The 14,681-nt window shown below is 39.6% G+C and overlaps 1 protein-coding gene across 1 annotated transcript in view; it reads left to right on the top strand.

Moving 5' to 3' along the window:
* Positions 1 to 14,681, top strand: part of dock5 (dedicator of cytokinesis 5) — a 46,973-nt gene that overhangs the window by 27,948 nt on the left and 4,344 nt on the right. Inside the window, exons 24-44 of the mRNA XM_088994535.1 lie at positions 1,539 to 1,609; positions 1,767 to 1,873; positions 2,027 to 2,163; positions 2,755 to 2,850; positions 3,761 to 3,859; positions 4,057 to 4,227; positions 4,320 to 4,420; positions 4,525 to 4,583; positions 4,840 to 4,994; positions 5,191 to 5,276; positions 5,591 to 5,747; positions 5,843 to 5,883; positions 5,956 to 6,046; positions 6,189 to 6,308; positions 7,451 to 7,540; positions 10,389 to 10,493; positions 10,802 to 10,943; positions 11,993 to 12,074; positions 12,148 to 12,232; positions 13,172 to 13,258; positions 13,355 to 13,531. Coding sequence (XP_088850661.1) covers positions 1,539 to 1,609; positions 1,767 to 1,873; positions 2,027 to 2,163; positions 2,755 to 2,850; positions 3,761 to 3,859; positions 4,057 to 4,227; positions 4,320 to 4,420; positions 4,525 to 4,583; positions 4,840 to 4,994; positions 5,191 to 5,276; positions 5,591 to 5,747; positions 5,843 to 5,883; positions 5,956 to 6,046; positions 6,189 to 6,308; positions 7,451 to 7,540; positions 10,389 to 10,493; positions 10,802 to 10,943; positions 11,993 to 12,074; positions 12,148 to 12,232; positions 13,172 to 13,258; positions 13,355 to 13,531 — 2,259 coding nt within the window. The remainder of the gene's footprint in view (positions 1 to 1,538; positions 1,610 to 1,766; positions 1,874 to 2,026; positions 2,164 to 2,754; positions 2,851 to 3,760; positions 3,860 to 4,056; positions 4,228 to 4,319; positions 4,421 to 4,524; positions 4,584 to 4,839; positions 4,995 to 5,190; positions 5,277 to 5,590; positions 5,748 to 5,842; positions 5,884 to 5,955; positions 6,047 to 6,188; positions 6,309 to 7,450; positions 7,541 to 10,388; positions 10,494 to 10,801; positions 10,944 to 11,992; positions 12,075 to 12,147; positions 12,233 to 13,171; positions 13,259 to 13,354; positions 13,532 to 14,681) is intronic.

Genomic DNA, 14,681 nt, shown 5'->3' with positions numbered 1-14,681 from the left:
GGGTCGCGGGGGCAGCAGCTTCAGTAGGGAATCCCAGACTTCCCTCTCCCGAGCCACTTCTTCTAGCTCGTCCTGGCAGTCTTGCCAGTGGGGCGTGCTCGGAACACCTCACCAGGGAGGCGTCCTGGGGGCATCCTAATCAGATGCCCGAGCCACCTCATCTGGCTCCTCTCGATGTGGAGGAGAAGCGGCTCGACTTTGAGCACCTCCCGGATGAGGGTTGTTGAATCATAGCCAGTCATATACATCAATTCCCAGATTTTCAAGCGAGCGGTACACAGTTGCCCACAGCACGCCGCATGTAATTATTGTCTTTTACAACACGGTTTAACCAAATTTGCAATTTCTTATGTACCCACAGATGAAATTGCAGAAGTTTTGAAAAAATGTACCGTAGAAGTATACATAAAGTGCTGGTTAGATTCAAGATAATGGTATATATACAGTATTGTATTTCTTGTATTTCCCCATTTTTCTTTTAACCCTCACCCACATCCACTCTCAATAATAATTACTTACATTTTCCTTGACTCGTCTGTGTAAGCTCTCAGTCGTACAGGAGTGGTCCATCGATGAGAAGGTTTCTTCAGCCGTCATCTGTACAAAAGTGAAGGTTTCGAACGTTTCGCCTCCTATCCAAGAGGCTTCGTCAGCGAACTAAAGTCTGACTGGTCGTATCGGCCCCATTTATATATCCCTAAATATATATCCCTAGGGATATATAAATGGGGCCGATACGACCAGTCAGACTTTAGTTCGCTGACGAAGCCTCTTGGATCCCTAAATATATATCCCTAGGGATATATAAATGGGGCCGATACGACCAGTCAGACTTTAGTTCGCTGACGAAGCCTCTTGGATAGGAGGCGAAACGTCCGAAACCTTCACTTTTGTACAGATCCCTAAATATATATCCCTAGGGATATATAAATGGGGCCGATACGACCAGTCAGACTTTAGTTCGCTGACGAAGCCTCTTGGATAGGAGGCGAAACGTCCGAAACCTTCACTTTTGTACAGATGACGGCTGAAGAAACCTTCTCATCGATTTTCCTTGACTGACACATCATTTTTATAGATTATGGCAAGTGATACAGTACAGAGTATTCTGTTGACAGTCTTGGGCTGTTCACTTCGCAGCTATCAGAATCAGAATCAGAATCAGAATCATCTTTATTGCCAAGTATGTAGGACACACAAGGAATTTGTGTCCGGTAGAACACGCTGCACTAGTATCGTTGTCAAAAAAACTGCTAAGTGGCACTATACAGTTCCATTTTGGCTACTGTTGAAAGAGTTCAAAGAGTTAATGGCTTGGGGGTAGAAGCTGTTTAAATGTCTGCTGGATTTGGTGTGCATAGTCCATAAACTTAATCACCAAATGTTTGAGGATGAGTTACCACCTCTAATTTTTGCAGCCATTGTGTATATTTCAGAAACTCTGTAGTCTGAAAAATAGTTGTAGGCTACCTTCTCGTGTTGTGAAAGAGGTAAAGAAATGCTTCAACTTGATGACATCCTGTTCTTTGTATTTTTAGGGGGCGATATTGAAATACCTCCCTGGCATCATTAATGATATGCAGACTGTCTTTGATCCCGTAGAGTTAAGGTAATTCTCAAGGGGCGCTGCACAACACGGAATAATATTTGTTTCCATTGTGGAATACTTTTCTTTCAATCTAACTACTTTAAAGTTAACAAAAAACACTGTGAATTGTATGTTTGAGAGATAATTATAACATAGGAAGTGTACTGTCATTTTACAGCATTTTACTGGCGAAGTTTATTGAGAGCATTCCCGACTCACAGTTTGTGCGTCAGAAGCTGGGCTGCATGTGCAAAATGGTGGAGAGTGACCTTTTCATGCAGCCAGGTAGGGTATTTTTGCTTAATTTCACATTATAAAATTTCCCTCAAGATGCATTGCACACCACCTCATGCTCATATGACATTTTCACAGTTCCAACAGTGACTTGAAATGGAGAATGTCACATTGTGACCACATTTCTCTGCTTTATTTCCACAGATTGCCGGGATGTGCTTCTGCCACTTGTCAATGACCAGCTGAGTGGGCAGCTGGATGATCACTCCTGTAAACCTGACTATGAGGCCTGTGTCCAACTGCTTAGCACTGTGTTGGACATCGTGGATCGCAAGGATGTGGTAAATAGTTATTCAAAACATTTCAAAATGGCTGGCACCTCAGGATATAATTACATAAGCATCTTGTCAAAACAATATTACAGGCTCACATTGCCAGGGTTTATGGAGATACAGATAGAAGACACATGAAAAGAAAAGCCGAAATAGTGAAATGCTGCAGATTCCGTGCATAATTGCATGGTTGTGCTGTTAAACACAAAAAGTGCAGGCGAATGCAAAGAGACAAGCATTCACACACACATTTGGATGCGCATTTGAACAATTTCTTTCTGGAGGAGGAATACTGACATGAAAGCGTATATTCACATACGAAATGTATTTAATTTTGTAGTTGCTCTTTTTTGTGTTTCATAATTACCATGCATTTCTAACTCCCCAGTTTCCCCGATTGGTATTGCATGTGTGTTTTCCGACACATTTTGGTGTGGAATAGGTTAAACATTTTGCTCTTGTACACAACTATGGCTTATATGCATAGCGTGTTACTCAAATCGAATGCTGTACAACCACAGTCCTGAACAATAAATGAATGCTTCTACCTGTTGTGCTATAAAGGGACATGAGCGTGAATGTGTGAATGTGTTTGTGCAGGGTCCGACCAGGGGGCACATTCAGCTGATAATGGAGCGCCTACTTCGCAGGGTTAATCGCACTGTCATCAGCATGGACAGATCGTCCCCTCTCATAGTAAGTGTGATGTTACTGCAGTAATATGTCCTCAGGAAGTGCAAACATTTGTAACACTAAATGCGCTCTTTATTAAGACAAAAAATACCTCTGGTAAACTATATACACACATTTGTTAACATTCGCTTGAATAAAACACATGAGTGCTAATGTGTGTTCTTTTGTGTGGACTGGAGAATTACTGTGAATTAATGCAGTGTCTGAAACTCGTGACAAAAAGTTACCGGACACCAGCGCAGACAACTTTGAAAAGTTGCCTGTCCAGCCATAAAGTTGCCTGACCCATTTTTCACAACTTGAAACACAATAAGACTCGCAAAAAAACCATTGTTGCAAAGTATTATGGATATTTTTTAATCAAGGATGTACCTACCGCAAATGCTCCCTTGCTTAATTTATCATAAATATACCTTGCTGATGATTTTGCTCCAGTTGTCGTTTGTCCATACACTGTTCAGCATGTTGCACAATGCAATGTTTGCGTTGCGTCGTCTGCTTTAAGCCACGTTAACTCATCTTTCCACGATGCTTTTAACAACAATAATAATAATATATTTAATTTCTAAACACCTTTCAAAGCTCTCAAGGACACTTTATAGTCACGGGATAATGTACGTTTACGTTTTGTAGCGTCATACATTTTGTTAGCTTACTTTTGAATCTTTCTTCTGGAGCTGAGGTTCTGTGCATTTACTTTGGAAAATGATCCGCAAATGCACAATTCTAATTCTGATTGGCTGCCGTGCTGAGTATGCAAATTGCCAAACGAACCGAGATTTCCGAAATTTCCAAACGTTTGCTTTAAGTTGTCGGCCACCCAGGCGGGCCGACGTAAAAGCTGCATACCCCGGCAGATGTAATTTCAGACACTGATTAATGTTAAAGTAACAAATAACCTTCTCTGTGACAGGGCCACTATTTGTCCTGCATGACAGCAATCCTGAAGCAGATGGATGACATGCATTATGCCCATTATATTGGCACCTTTAAGACAAGACAGGATATCATTGTAAGTGTTGTGGTGCGACCTTTGTTGGTTGTTGCTCTACGCCTCAGCCTTTAACATCCTATCAATAATGGACATTCAACCACCCAGGCCACACCATAATCTCAGTGTGCATCTCGTGGTATTAACATGATGAATCCTTATATGCAGCAATGCTAGTCTTCAACTGCCGCTTATGATGAAGTGTCTCCTTTCATCAGGACTTTCTCATGGAGACATTCATCATGTTCAAGGACCTCATGGGGAAGGTATTCCCTGCTGACTGGATGATTATGAACCTGGTGCAGATGCAAGTCTTCCTGAGAGCCATAATCCAGTATTCTGATGTCCTCAATATGTATTTCTTAGACCAAGCACATTTTGAACAACAGGTCTGTTTTCCCCTTTCAATTCAAATACTGACTAATGATGTATCACGTAAAATGGTTTAGTCATTTTAATTAAACCCATGTATCATCCACAGCTCTGGAATAGTTACTTTCATTTGACAGTGGCATTCCTCACCCATAAGACACTGCAGGTTGAGTCCTTCTCTCAAGAGAAACGCAACAAGATACTTAACAAGTAAGATTTTCACGTACCATCTTTAAACTCACGGTGCTGAATTGGAATTAATTTCTAGCCCGAATAAGGAAAATGTGTGCTCAACTGATTTACATTTGCAACAGATATGGCGATATGAGGAAGACAATTGGCTTTAAGATGAGAGATATGTGGTACAATCTTGGTGAGTGATTATTTAGTCTTCCCTCATATACGTATTGTGGTGATTTTTTAATTTATTTAATTATTTTGAGGCTGGAGAGTGTCTGCAGTTACACAACCAGAATAACAAGACAATGTTTGTACTGCTCAGTTTCACTGTACTGTTTTGTTTGCAACGTTATTAAATTGCACTACGCTTGTTGTGAAATGAAGATGCAGTTTATTGCCTTCTCAAATTATACTCTTATTCTTCTGAGTGATTATCTGTTTTCCTCTAGGCCCCCATAAAATGAAGTTCATCCCATCCATGGTCGGACCTATTTTGGAGGTCACTCTGGTGCCTGAGCCAGAGCTGAGGAAGGCCACGATTCCCATCTTTTTCGATATGATGCAGTGTGAGCACAATTTCAGCCCCGGGCGCACATTTGAAATGGTATCTCCAATATTATGCACCATGTGTTTTCTTTAAATATCATCAAAATGTTTCTATACGTCATTTGTGGTCTATTTGCCTGTAAAGGTCTGCATTTGCCATCCTTTTTTTTTTTAAATCAGAGCAACCACTACTTTTCACCAAGGAAATGGACGAGAATTCTGATATAATTTGCCCATCATTTTCTTCTTTTCAGTTTGAAAATGAACTTATAACAAGACTGGATCAAGAGGTTGAAGGAGGTCGAGGCGATGAGCAGTACAAAGTCCTACTGGAGAAAACGTAATTTTTGTCGCTTACGCTAAGAAGCAAACCTTTCTTTGCTAGCACATTTTCATCAGGAACTGAATAGGTCGGTAATTTTTTATAGATGGCTTTGAGATTTAGTTTGTGTTTTTTTTGGGTGAAAGATTTAGTTAGACATAGCAATTGGTAACATTACAAAACTATGATTATAATAACATGCATTTATCATAAATATAATATATATAATATAAATAAAATAGTACAATAATAATGTGAAAATATTTTAGATAGGGTGTCGGGGCAGCCTCTACCAGACTGTCTGATGAAAAACGGTACATATGGACCCACAGGTTACTGGAGCACTGCAGACGCCATAGATACCTTTCACAGTCAGGTGAAGAACTGGCACTTCTGCTTAGCAGTCTGCTGGAGAATCTCCTGGCATACCGCACCATCACACATGATGAAAGTCCTGAGCATCGCATGAGCTGCACGGTCAATGTGCTGGTATGGTCATCTCCTGTATTCACACAATGGCTGACACGTTTGTCCCTGAACCAAAACAGTTATTTGACATGACATTAGTTTGCTTCCTATCTCAGAATTTCTACAAGGAAAAAAAGAGGGAAGACATTTATATCCGGTAAGTCAGACAGCCCCGTTGTCATTTGGATGTTTGATTAAATGCACCTTTTTGATGTGTTCTTATCGCTAGGTACTTGTACAAACTGCGGGATTTACACCTAGACTGTGAAAATTACACAGAGGCCTCCTATACTCTCCTATTACATGCTGAATTACTTGAGGTCAGTCATATTCAGATCTTACTTTAGACATTTTATCAGAATCAGAATCAGAATCAGAATACCTTTATTCGTCCCGCAATGGGGAAATTTGCATTTAGACGTTGCTTTTACTTACATATCTGATTTCCTGATTTTGTACCAGTGGTCTGACAAAACATGTGCACCTCATTTGATTCCTCGAGACGGGAAGCATGTCTGGACACAACAGGAGTTGAAAGAAAGACTCTTCCAGGAGATCATATGTTATTTGGACAAAGGCAAGGTGAGTATTGCCAAAACCCAATGTTTCAAAATTTTACATATCGGCTTAAGGTTTCTTTGTTGTGACATAATTCAAATATTTCACAATAGGTCTGAACAATTTCTTGTTTTTCGATCAACATTGCGATTCCAGATAATCGATGAGGTTTCTTCAGCCGTCGTCTGTACTTTTTTGAAGGTGTCGGACGTTTCGCCTCCTATCCAAGAGGCTTCGTCAGCGAACTAAAGTCTTACTGGTCGTATCGGCCCTATTTATATATCCCTAATGTCCAGACATGGCGGCGCCGGACACAGCTATGATAGGTCCCTACTCTCAGGTTGGGGGGAGCAGAGGACCACTCCCTGTGGCCCCACTGATTGTTCCTACATTCCTGACTAACGACTGGCCTGTTTGCCCCCCTCCCGCCGGTATCACCTCATCAGCATTACGAATGTTGTCTAACCTGACTACACATGGCAGGTCAAATGTGCTGGTCTGTTGCTTGCAAATTAAGAAAAATATCTAGCACCAACAAGCACCGTGCCCAGGCATAAGCGAGGAAGCTGCATTTGCCATATGACACGACTTAACCTTGTCCGGTCGTACAAATCTTCTCTTCTAAATAACTAATTCTCGCCTAGATGGCATTTAACAAGTAACCTCGTCATGCTTAACCAAGCAAGAGGGAAAAGAAGAAACCTATGATACTTGCTAAGTTAATGTTGTATCACCCAAAAAATGAAAACATGCTTTGATGTTCAATAATACTTTTCACAGATGTCAGAGCAACCAGCTATGAACACAAGATAAATTAATAAGTGTCTCGAAAGAAATTAATGTAGGGACGCAGGAAGAACACCACCCCAACTAAAAAAATATTCTGTTCTATCAGTCAGGACAAGGTATGAAAAAGCTGAAAAGAATACTATATCATATTATACATTATACATATCCTCACGAGGATCGGATTAAATAATTATGAACTCAGCTTTGTATTTGTTTGCCCTTTTTGAACCCTAAAGTACCATGGAATGGCAAATAATGATAATTATCAAAATAACTTTTTTTAATCAGTCTAGTTTTGCTAAGGAACTTTATCTGCTCATCAAGACATTTTCTGTGAAGCCATAAGCTATCTAACGGATATCCATTTTGTGATTCAGATGTGGGAGAAGGCTATTGAACTCGGCAAGGAGCTGGCCAAGATGCACGAGAGCCACATGTTTGACTTCACGGAGCTCAGTCAGCTGCTGGTAAGAAGCTGCATGTGCATTCATTCCTTTTACAGCATGAACCAAATTCTATCACCAAGACAGATAACAAATCAAATAAAATGAAGCATCCAAATGTAAATTTAGATGTATGCGTGATGAAAAATTGTGAGAATTTGTTTAAGGCTGCCAGAGGCTGAAGTGTAATTTGATTCAGTAATTTTGAAGACTCTACTTTTATGTCAGTATTAGCAGTTGAGTGCAATATTGGTTCAATAGTGTTATTATATCTAGTGATGTCAAGATATAATAATAATAAGAATAATAATAATAAGGATACAGGATTAAGGAATAAGGATAGTTTTTCTGCGGGTGAGCAGCGACAGCCACACGCGCCAGCGCTCACTCAACCCGGAAGTAACATAAAATAATAACAAATAATATGACAACACAAAGTCACAGAGTCATTCATTCTTCAGCACTTTCTGTACCCTCTTTGTGACATGAAGCAGTTTGAGATGAAAGAGGAGAGGATCAAAACATCCTTTTCAGCAGTGGATCAGGGACGTCATGGTGGAATGTGCACGTCTACCACGAGCTAAATGTTGAAAGCAAAACCGCAGCTGTAGCGTCCATTGACAAAAAAAGATTGTCTAACATCATATATATATATATATATATATATATATATATATATATATATATATATATATATACTGTATAGTCTCGTTATATCGATATTCTCGGGAGTCCGAAAAATATCGATATAACCGGGACTATCGATATATCCGACCCTGCGCATGTAATTTTCTACTTGCGTTCATAGAAATACTATCGTAATAAGCGGTACTATCGATATAACCGATATTGATATAACGAGACTTTATTGTATACAGTAAAGTCTCGTTATATCGATACTCAAGGGAGTCCGAAAAAATATCGATATAACCGGGACTATCGATATATCCGATCCTGCGCCGAACTGCATTAAACAAAAGCCGCCAAAAGAGGGCAGCCAAGCGCCATATAAGAAACGGAGCTGGCCATTAGCTCCCTTTTTTGTTCCCCCAATGTTGCCTCAAAATGGCACATATAATTCTTTAATGATTGTAAACATGTATGCTTTAATCTTCAGAACTACAGTGTATTTGAAACATATTCATAACTGGATGTGTAACAAGAAAGCATATTATCCGAATCTGAAGCCATTGTTTGGATTCACAAGCAATGCAAGACGTCTTGGCGTGAAGTCATTTTTATTTGCATTTGAATAAAAAGTGACATTGGCTGTCCTTTAATACACAGTATGGAATGTTAATAATTTTCAAAATCATCGCGCTTCAGCAGACAAAACAAGAAACATTGTTGCAAAAAACGATTGCATTCATATACAGTACAGTGGGCATGTACATAACACAACAGGGAAACTGCAATGCTTACATCTTACTGTATTATGTATACAATTTAAAAAAGTCATCAATCTTCTTCTGCTTCCCATTTTTACCTTTTAACACAAACACTTCAATCTCGTCTGCTACACACGAGCTAGCGTCTGAAAATGAAAATGGCTCTGCTACACGAGTGCTGGTCACGTAACCAAGTCACCTGACCAAGTCGACCAATGGCGCGACTGATGGCGTGACGCGTAACCAAGACACATGACCAAGTTGACCAATGGCGCGACCGATGGCGTGTCACGTGACAAAGTCACACGGCCAAGTCGACCAATAGCGCGACCGATGGCGGCTCATGTGACCAAGTTGACCAATGGCGCGACGGATATATCGATGTAAACAACAAAAATGGCCGGCGGGGGATGAAAAGGAGCACCGTAATAACCGGATTATCGTAACAACCGGGTATCGTACTAAACGGTACTAATTATACATAAAAATACTAGAAATGTGCAAGGGAAACGAAAATAATATCGTAATAAGCGGTACTATCGCTATAACCGATATCGATATAACGAGACTTTACTGTATATATACACACACACACACACACACACACACACACACACACACATACATACATACATACATACTCGGGGCAGTGACCCCCAAACTCGATGAGTGGTTGCAACATCATCGGATATCTCGGTCCAGAAAAGCGCAGTGCTGGGAACAGCACGGATACTGCGCAGAACCCTCAAGCTTCCTGGCCTCTGGTAGAGGATCCGAGCTAAAAAATGGAGGCCAAACACCACCCATGAGGGGTGAGGCGAGGGGATATATATATATATATATATATATATATATATATATATATATATATATATAAACACAGTATACGGTATATAGTTCACGTCATCTGTGCTTTTTTGAAGGCGTCAGCGAACTAAAGTCTTACTGGTCGTGTCGGCCCTATTTATATATACCTAATGTCCTTTAGGGACATTAGGGATATATCGCTGACAAAGCCTCTTGGATAGGAGGCGAAACGTCCGACACCTTCAAAAAAAGTATAGATGACGGCTGAAGAAACCTTCTCATCGATGGACCACTCCTGTACGACTGAGAGCTTAGGTTGCCTAGGTTGCCAATATTCGCACAACATAAATAGCAGCACAATTGAAGAAGAAAGTGTGACCACACTAGGATAAATATTTGTATTCGATTTCATTGTGTCCTTATTTTATAGCTTATAAAGTATCGTTTTTTTCATGCATATTTTTGGCATTTATTTAATGGCATTTCATATTTTAGGCATTTATTTAATGGCATTTCCACTCATTTCAGTCAGGAAACAAGAATATTAATATGGGTGTTTTGAGTTATGAGCATGGGTAAGGAACAACTTAAGCTTGTATGTCAATGCCCCACTGTATATTTATTCAGTAAACACAAAGAGACGCCAAATATGTCAACATTTGAGTTATGTCTTGCAGAAAAAACAAGCAGAGTTCTATGAAAAAATAATGCATGCCATGCGACCACAGCCAGAATACTTTGCTGTTGGATACTACGGCCTTGGATTCCCTTCTTTCCTCAGGGTAAGAAATGATGAATAAACATACAATGTTATATATTCAATGAACTGGCTCTTTGAAATACCTTTTTAAAGATGTGCCATTATACTCTTTTCAACAGTTTGATTATTCAAGAGCCACAATTACATCAGTATACTACAGTATATTGTTTTTTTCCTCCCTTCTCTAAGTTTAGCTAGTTTTTAATTGCATTTGGTTGCCCTATCAATGCATACCTAGCCCCCTTCCATTAAAAATATAACATTTAGTTGCAAGTGCATTTCTGAAAGGGTTGAGTTCTGAATGAGTTCTAATGTTATTTTTCAATCCAGAACAAGATGTTCATCTACAGAGGCAAAGAGTATGAGTGGCTAGAAGACTTCAGTTTAAAGTTACTCTCTCAGTTCCCAAATGCTGTTCGCATGACCAGCACAGCACCCCCTGGAGACAGCATCAGCAGCTCTCCTGGACAGTGTATCCTTGCATGAGCGAAAACAGCTTATGTCAATCAGTGTGTCCAACATATCTGGCTAAAATAAATCTGAGGAGCTCTTCTTTAGGAAACCAGGGCTTGGTTGGATGAACGGTTCTGTAAATTACAATGAAACCTCAAGAGAAAAAGAAAAATAGCACTCTGCTTTATATTGTCTTTATTTTAAGTTTTATTTTATTGTTTGTTTGATCTTATGAGTTTTTGGAGGAAAGTACAGGGTTCTGACTATTCTACCAATTACAATAATTGTAATGATGATGTGGTGATATAGACATTCAGCCTTCTTTTTTTCTTTGTGTATCGGTTGTTAAACTATGTCTATGTTTAGTGTGAATCACCCCGTGTGTGACCAAAGGAAGTTAGGGCACCGCTGGTTTGTAGAATGGCAATCACACCCCCGTTTATGAATGATGGCCCTCTAAACATGCACTCGTTTACGAGCACAATATTCTGACTACATTTATTGGGTTTATTTCATATAGGAAAAAAATGCTCTCCTTATAAGTGGAGTATATAGCAGAATTGTGCTCACATACTTTCATATCTAAAGTTTGCGCTATTTTTCAAATGGATTTCAATAATATTCACAAGTCTTGGCAAAACTGCACCATGATTTCCAGCTAGCCCCCGACTTCAACGAATTACACCACTACATTGGTTACACACAAATCTCTAAATTACACACCGGGAAACCTTTCAGCTGTGTCCCTAGTCCAAAGAAGAGCATGTGCATAGAAGAAAAGTGTGGAAATCCAGATGCAGATAAAAAAAATGCTCCGTACAAGAGAATATAGCCTGATATTTTATTGGCTTCAATGTGTGAAGGTGGGATCCTTCCATAGCTCATCTTATTTTGTTTCCAATCAAAATGTAGAAAACCAATGATATTTTGATTAAGGCACACATACGACTGAGAGCTTACACAGACGTAAGGCACACATTGTTTTAATGGAAAAAGCCTACTGCCAATTCACCTCCATTTAACTGTTCTTCCACAGTCCTACTTTCTTTTTCCTTAGTTGAACTTCAGACATCCAGTGTTTTACTGTCAAGCCAGTGCTCGTTGTACCAGACCGGTTTAAAGACAAGGGTGTTCCAGAGCAGATATTAAAGTGATTGAGTTCTTTTAACCACGACAGATTTCTAATGTCTTGGCATCCAATCACCAAGTCTCTGCTCTTGCAGTTATTACCGAACCAATGAAGTGGACCAATTCCAGTATTCTCGGCCCTTCAGAAAAGGTGAAAAGGATCCAGACAATGAATTTGCAGTGAGTGTTGTTTGGGTTCTTATTCTTATAATATTTGAAATTACAGGTAACATCTGATTTACGACCGGTGCGAGTTACGACCACCCGCACTTATGACCACGACCGCCAGAACTTTTTTTTTTTTTTCATTCTACGGATGAGACCGCTTCGGTGGCAGCCCGGCAACGCTGTTGAGATCTGCAGTGTGTTTGCAATGCATTTGGTTGAATAAAGACTCGAGATGGTCCTTCTTGTTTAGATTGAACAAGTAGGATGTTTATTTGCCGGAGCACAGAGACCAACCGCTTCTCTCAGCATTGTATAAAAACTTTTTTTTTATTGCTCTCAAAGGACCATATCTAGTGTTGTGGCTGCGTTGCCAGATCCGCTCAACATTCGGACCCACGCCGCCACCGCCTCTTTGAGACTTTTTTCCTTCGGCATCCGCCTAAGTCCGAGAGTGTGTGTTGGGCGACCCCTTCTGGCTTCTCCATTAGCAAGGAGAGCGATTTTTCAACAGCGCGCATGTGTGGAAAGCCGTGCGTATTTGCGACACAGTAATAAAAATTGTTAATACGAAATATAAAATGATAAAAATGACACTGAGTCATAAGATTTATAATTGAACTGTAAGCAATTTGGTATATAATAGTATTCAATAGAAAACGTTCTTTAAAGTCAAAGTCAGCTTTATTGTCAAATATTCTAATATGCATGACATACAACACAGATGAAATTACTGTCCTCTCGGACCCAGTGTGTGTGTGTTAAAAACAACACATTGACATCATATACTATTCTGTCGTATAAACCTTCCGTCGGCCGTATTGAATGCATTTTGACTTACGACCGTTTTGTCGGAACGGAAGCCGGTCGTAAATCGGATGTTACCTGTATATTCTGTAATGCATAAACAACCGTGTTGGCACATAAGTCACGGTATTAAGTTTTCCCCTACAGACCATGTGGATTGAGAGAACCACTTATTTAACTGCCTATCACTTCCCCGGGATTCTGAAATGGTTTGAAGTGAAGTCTGTCTCTGTGGTAAGAAGAATTCTCTTGTTGTTTTTCAGTCTAAAGCGTGAACATTACTTTCACTTATTCTTTAACCTTTTTCCAAAATGTTCTCACCATGAACAGGAGGAGATCAGTCCTTTGGAGAATGCAATTGAGACCATGGAAAAGGCCAATGAAAAGTTGAGTAACCTGGTGCAACAGCAAGCCTGTGATCGCTCATTGTCCATCAACCCACTCTCCATGATGCTCAGTGGCATCGTTGATCCTGCAGTCATGGGTGGCTTCTCCAATTATGAGAAGGTTGGCGCCTCTGGTCTGTCACGACACTGCTCACCGCACTCTTTGTGATTTTTAGCTGTGCTGTGTTTTGTGTGTGCGCGTGTGTGTGCTTTCGTATAAAATAATTGCTTGGGGCCTTAATTTGGTCAGGGGTGCCCCTGTGTATCCTGTAGTGTCAAGAAAGGTGGAAGGGGACGCTGCACTACACACTGACTGAATGTTTGCCTGCCATGACAAGTGAAAAGTATTGTCGTTAGTGCTTGATGATAGGCCAGCAGCATTATACAAGTCTGTTGTATGGGAGCAATTTGCACAACAGTAAAAAAATACATATATATTTATTTGTTAACCCTACCAAAATCCTAAATGATAAGCGCCTGGTTTGGCTTTATGACATATTTTAGTAAATACAAAGCCGGTCTCAAACACCACTTGTGTTTTTTATGTGGTGTGTTTTTATTGTATTTATTCATTATATTTCTTTCTTTCTTTCTTTCTTTCTTTCTTTCTTTCTTTCTTTCTTTCTTTCTTTCTTTCTTTCTTTCTTTTATCTGATACCTTAATTGTAGAAAATTATAAATGTCGAGTTTGGCTAAATTACATATTTTAGTAAATACAAAGCCGGTCTCAAGCACCATTAGTGTTTTTATGTGGTGTGTTTTTATTGTTTTTATTTTATTTATTTATTTATTTTTATTATTTATGTTATCTGATACCTTAATTATAGAAAATTATAACTGTCTAGTTTGACTAAATTACATATATTAGTAAATACAAAGCCGGTTTCGAACACCATTAATGTTTTTTTTCTGTGGTGTGTTTTTATTTTATACTGTAAAATGTCCTTGAGAGTTTTGAAAGGTGCTTCTCAATTAAATTATTATTATTAACACATTCACTGCCGGACAATGTGCAAATAATTGTCCACTCCAGTGCCAAGGTTTTTGTCATTTTCACTCAAATTCCAGGACCCACAGAATATTGAGTTTTAGGACTACATAAACATTCAATGCAGCGTAAGAAACCTTACACTCTCCTCTTTCATCAGAACAAAAATATTTTGAGCTTGCTTAGCTCTAGAGGTGGGGGCGGCTGTACAAGAGGCAAATGTTGCCGCCTTGTGGAAGGGAAAAACATTGCCAGTGGTCTAACCAGTGCTTTATTGGCACCC

Source organism: Hippocampus bargibanti, linkage group LG04, assembly GCF_051943395.1.
Source record: "Hippocampus bargibanti isolate YZ-2025 linkage group LG04, ASM5194339v1, whole genome shotgun sequence".
Taxonomy (NCBI): Eukaryota; Metazoa; Chordata; class Actinopteri; order Syngnathiformes; family Syngnathidae; genus Hippocampus; species Hippocampus bargibanti.
This window is presented reverse-complemented; position numbering and strand designations above follow the sequence as displayed.